Here is a 6,000-nt window from a genome sequence, read left to right on the forward strand (position 1 = left end):
AGACCAGGACCATATGCAGCAATGCTGGTGGAGGCGATGATTCCTCTCTACATTAGGATCTCCTGGTGCGGAAGAGTGTGCTTCCATGGAGCACCGAATAAGGCACCTCTCCCCAGGAACCTCCTGCGGAGGCTTTTCGAGCTGCTCTCTGAGAGCTTTGTTGAACTGTCCCAAGAGGATTACTGTTCAATCCCTATATGTGTGGACCTACTATTTATATAGTTTGACATGTAAAATTTTGTATATAGTATTTCTATTTTTTCTATACCCGTTTTTTAAAAAATAAAAGTTTCCATGTTTATAGCACTTACCGCCTGATCCTTCCCCTGATTCTGAGTCCGGGTTAACGGGCGGGGAGGGTTGGTAGGGGATCTCTGGGAGGGTGATGAAGAGATCCTGGCTGTCAGGGCAAGCGGTATTGTGTTCGCTGTCGCCTGCGCCGTCCTCCACAAACCCTTCCTCATCTTCCCCATCGGCGAACATCGCCGAGGAACTGTCCAGGTTCACTATGCCATCCTCAGAGTCCACGGTCACTGGTGGGGCAGTGGTGGCAGACCCACCGAGAATGGCATGCAGTGCCTCGTAGAAGCGGCATGTCTGGGGCTGTGCTCCGGAGCGTCCGTTTGCCGCTCTGACTTTCTGGTAACCTTGTCTCAGGTCCTTGACTTTCACGCGGCACTGCATCGCATCCCGGCTGTATCCTTTCTCTATCATGGCTTTGGAGACCTTCTCGAAGGTCTTTGCATTCCGCTTGTTGGAGCGCAGCTCCGAGAGCACAGACTCCTTGCCCCACACAGCAATCAGATCCAGGACTTCCCGGTCTGTCCATGCTGGGGACCTCTTTCTATTCTTGGATTGGCCGGACTCCTCTGCTGGAGAGCTCTGCATCGTTGCAGGTGCTGCGGAGCTCGCCCCGATGTCCAGCCAGGACGTCAGATTCAAAGTGCCCAGACAGGAAAAGGAATTCAAATTTTCCCGGGTCATTTCCTGTGTGGCTGGTCAGAGAATCCAAGCTCGGACTGCTGTCCAGAGCGTCAACAGAGTGGTGCACTGTGGGATAGCTCCCGGAGCTACTAAGTTCGATTAGCATCCACACCTAGCCTAATTCGAGCTAGCCATGTCGAATTTAGCCTGTCGAGGTGGAGTACCAAATTCGAACTAAAGAGCCCTCTAGTTCGACTTAAATGGCTTCCTGGTGTGGATGGTTGAGCGGTTAGTTCGTATTAACGCTGCTAAATTCGAATTAAAGTCCTAGTGTAGACCAGGCCTCTGTTAAACTGGTGCATCTTTGTATATAGGCCAGGCCTGCTGCCAAGGTAATTAATAGAGTTGGTCAGAAATATTCCAGTGAAACCTTCTTTTATTGGACTTTGCTCATTCATTGAAATAAAAAACTTTTTACTTTTCAATGAACCAAACCTGCCCAGTTTCCTGCCAGCTCACCCACCTGGCTCCTCAGCGACCCCCGTGGTGGAGTCACAGGGAGTCGGGAGCTTGGAAGCCCTTGGAGTCCTGACTGCCAAGCTCATGGCTCCTTGGCAGCCTGGATTCCCATGGTGGGCTGCCCCGAAGCTGGGCAGTGTAGGGCTTCCTGCCTCCACAGCTCAGGGGCAGCCTGCCAGGCTGACTACCTCCTGAGCCTGGACTCCATACCCTTTTGGGGAGAATTTGGCAATGTTGAGGTTTTGTTCTGAATCAGAGTGAAGCCAATATTTAAAATAATGAAATTCTCTGGGAAACCTTTCTCTGTCCAGCTCTAGTAATTAACTCCAAAAACTAGAATCCTATGCAAATCATGCATTTGCTAATTGTATCCACCAGTGTGTGTTTGGCTAGCCTGAGACCATTTAAACCAGGAGCTTTTCTTTGAGTGCTGAGCCCTATGTGTAGTTCACACCTCAGATGTGCATCATGCGCCTGAGACCTGAAAATCTTGTCAGTAATGCCTGTTGAACTGTGTCTGTGCTCTGGAGCTCCTTGTGCTACGTACCAAGCCATAAGGGGTAATTCAGACTGATCTGCCTCTCCAGTTCCTTCTTACCATTGCATGGCCAGAGTTGAAGTCTTGTGTCTGATATCTTAGCACAGTCTGTTTCTACTCACTCAATAACAACTAGATTTCTGAAGAGTCTCACTAGGACCCTCCGAGGTAGTAAATCTGACACCACTATGGGACCTCAATCTTGTACTCTCAGTACTTATCAGGCCACCCTTTGAATAACAGACCAAATTATCAGTGTGTTCCATTTCCTGCCCTCTTTCCCCTCTCTTTTGGATCATGACTGGATTCTCAGTAGATGAGAAAACAGAGAAGCAATCAGTCCACACCTCCCCTCAAACCATTGCTACTGAATACAAAGAACTCCAGGGCACAACGGTACCAACGGACACTTCTTGAAAGATTTTTCCAGTCTCAGATTCATGGCGCACATACGTACCCATGTGTGGAATACAGATAGGGACCACACACCTTGAAGAACCTCCAATTACAGGTAGGTAATCTCCATTTCTCAACAGAAGTCCATGCAGCAGTTGCTGCTGGTTTGTAGAGAATTGACTCATCACATGGTGCTGGCTCCTCCCTTTTATTTCCAGCTGCTAAATCACATTCAGAACAGCAAAATAGGCATAAATCACTTGCCTAATGTTAACAATTGCTGTAACTGGTGCAGGGATTTTATGCTGTCACATAGGAGTGGAGGAGGCCCATGTGACTGATAATGGCAGGGAGGCCATGTGAACCATTACAAATGGGAGAATCGGTGTCCACAAGATAACGTCTGTACTAACATCTGGCCCACTCAGCAAAAAGTATTTGAGAAACTTAGCAGAAATAAACAGAAACCTTGTCCTCTGGGCTCACAAGGGTGTGGGGAGATTATTAAAAGAGCTGGGAGATAACATTTGTCTGGAAAATTAAATCACTGCATTGTGGCATTCGGACTTCTTCGTTACCTGTGCATTTTCAGTCCTTTCACCAATGAATGCAAAGCTTGTGGGTTGTCATGGTGGAAGCGGGAGTTTGGCATCATGTGTCCTGAAGTGATATTAATTTGTGATAATGCCATTCTAGCAGCAAGAGCAATCAAGATGTTACATTTAATAAATGAAAGCTGAATGTTGGAACACTGTCCAAAGCAAATTATAGCAGTCTGATGTTTTAATATGTGCCTTAGGCTTGATTTAGACTGATGCCTAAGACTGTGCATCTGCAACCCTCACAAAGCACTGCTGGCCCAGATGTCTATGTATTTTCAGCTCTGCAAGAAGATGCTAAATTACAGGATTTAAAAGTTTTCAATGCTTTCTTCCTGTCTTCTGAAGAGCTACTGAGACAGCAATATGTGCCACGATTTGTATGCATTGGCTCTAAGTACTGCACTTATGCTGACTTACTTTTTTGTATGGTCTTTTAATGTAGGATGAGCTCCTAGCTAGATGTGACTAGTTAACAATATAGCCAGCATATTAAACAGACGGTCTGAATATATCTTGTAATGAACACATCCCAGGATAGTGATGGGGAAACCTGCTAAGGTTCAGAGTTCAGTTTGGATAAACACCTTGAACCTGAATGTGTAGCCAAACATCTCAAGTCTGCAAACGCTGGATTGGAAAGCTCACCAGAGCAGGCTCTGAGCCATTCTGGTGCTGGTAAACCAGGTCAAATTTTGGTCCTGTCTGGAAAAACTGAGAATAATTTTTCATTGTCACATTTTAGTATTTCCAATGTTGGTTCTGCCAGAAATCCTGAAGGAATAGCCTTTATCACCATATTGTGGCAAAGTTCCAGTTCTGATAGAAACTTGAAGATATAAAAGGAAACATAAGGACATCAGGGTGAGATGCTGAAATATCCAGATGTTAATGGGATACTCAGGGGGAGAATGTCAGGGAGAGATGGGTGAGTGGAGGTGTTCTGGTTATAATACTCAGTGAGCTGTGCTGGAAAAAGAGATTAGGATTTGCAGCAATCCCTAAAGATCAGAACAGACGGAAGCTAATTCAGGCCAAGAGGTGAGGAGTGAATTCCAAAATCTTCAGCCTCTCACAGAAAATGCCTCTCTTTGAATATTTCAGTGGCTCTGGGATCAGGCTGTTAGGCATAGAATCTGTGATCTTGGGGTTGGGATGAAACGGGGTTTAGTCTGTAATTTAGCATGTAGCAATAAGGATCACCATACTATAGTGATAGACTCCATGGTCCAGATCATCAGCTGGTGTAAAGTGATATAACTCCATTGAAATCAATGGACTTTAACTGATTTCTGCCACCTGGCTCAATAAATCTGTTGACTTCACAAAATCATACTTAGCTAGAGGTCTAATGTGGAGATATCTCTTTGTTTTCTAGTTATAATGTTCCCGAATGGCAGAATTGTTGGTGAAAAGATATTCATGACCAGTGGCTATGACGGCAACTTTGACAGTCTGAAACAAAGGTGTTCCCAAGCTGGAGGCCAGCTTGCTTCTCCTCGGAATGCCGCCGAGAATGCTGCCATCCAGCAGATCATTGTTTTGTACAACAAATCAGTGTTTCTTGGGATAAATGATATTCAGACAGAGGGTCATTTCAAGTATCTAAATGGAGAAAACATTGGATATTCCAACTGGCATACAGGGGAACCAAATAATCAGAGTGATGCTGAGGACTGTGTAGAAGTCCATTCAAGCGGAAAGTGGAATGACAGATCCTGTGGAGAGAAACGGCTAATTGTGTGTGAATTTTAAACCACCTGTCATAATCCCTTTGCTTCACTCGATGGCAGTGACACATGCTCTAGTGTGTTAGAATCAAATATCTATAATTTTTAAATGGGCTTTGCAGGTACACCTGTACCTCAATATAACGCTGTCCTCAGGAGCCAAAATAACTTACCGCGTTATAGGTGAAACCGCATTATATCGAACTTGCTTTGATCCCCTGGAGCACGCATCCCTGCCCCCCTAGAGCACTGCTTTACCGTGTTATATCTGAATTTGTGTTATATCGGGTCATGTTATGTCAAGGTAGAGGTGTATATAGGATGTTAGAATCAAATATCTATCATTTTTAAAGGGGCTGCTTGTTGTGCTAAACAATGTTAGTTCAAGTAAAAGGTAGTTTTCCTTCATGTACTGAGTCTGATAAAATCCAAATAAGTAGATGCAACCCCATGCAGAAGGATACATTGATGGATTAGTCTCCTAGGAAATACAAGACAGACTTGACATTGTTCTGATTGGCCACAAGAGGTCACCTGTAGTGCATTCTCTTCCTTGGTTAACATTTGTTATTTCTTTTTTCTATTGCTGTACTCCAGAGACACTCCATTCTAGGTTAGAGTTCAGTTATGCAAGGAGCTGTACAAACACAAGGAAGACATAGCCCCAAAGAGCTTATATTTGACTTTAAGAAGTATTCTGTGCTTCTCTACTTGGAATTATTTCAGGACATATTTGTATTAAAACTCAGATCTGTTTCTTGAAATGTATAGTGACCTGGAGGAATATAAGCCACCGCATTTTGTTACTGTTGTTCGTTGCTTGATTTTTTGCCGGTGAACTATTGTACACACTGTACTTTCAGGTGTGAAAGGTTTACATGGAATTAGATGACAGACTGAATGAATTTCCCCAAACAGTCTCCAGATCACAAGGATCTTCATTAAAATCCGTTTAATCAGAAACAAAGAAATTCTTCTCAAAACAAAATGAATGACATGAAAGGAGGAAGGTGCTTAGATGACCCCATTACTGTAATATTTGAGCTCCATTAACCTCTGTCCTGTCTGGGAGACTCCCTCTGATATCTTCGTAAGATTCTTCCTTTTCCCAGTACAGACAGACTGGATTACCTTCTGTTGTCCCAGCACCCAACTGTACATCAAGTTCTGCTTTTGCACATTTGAAGAGGACCATACGTCTCAAATTTATGTTGCAATGCAAAAAGATGCACCTAGAATTCAGCTGACTTAATAGGTATAAATAGCTCATGATGTCTCAGGTCAAATTCAAACT

General features: G+C 44.2%; 1 protein-coding gene across 2 annotated transcripts in view; it reads left to right on the plus strand.

Annotated features, from left to right (window-relative positions):
• The window catches only part of LOC123374472 (pulmonary surfactant-associated protein D-like), a 29,389-nt gene extending 23,877 nt beyond the window's left edge, over window positions 1-5,512 (plus strand). For both annotated transcript variants that reach the window (XM_045024499.1, XM_045024500.1), the window contains exon 8: window positions 4,355-5,512. In XM_045024499.1, the coding sequence (XP_044880434.1) occupies window positions 4,355-4,731 (377 nt within the window). In that variant the 3' untranslated portion in view covers window positions 4,732-5,512. The remainder of the gene's footprint in view (window positions 1-4,354) is intronic.
• The last annotated feature ends 488 nt before the right edge of the window (window positions 5,513-6,000 follow it).

Source organism: Mauremys mutica, chromosome 7 (genome assembly GCF_020497125.1).
Source record: "Mauremys mutica isolate MM-2020 ecotype Southern chromosome 7, ASM2049712v1, whole genome shotgun sequence".
In the NCBI taxonomy this organism is placed as follows: Eukaryota; Metazoa; Chordata; order Testudines; family Geoemydidae; genus Mauremys; species Mauremys mutica.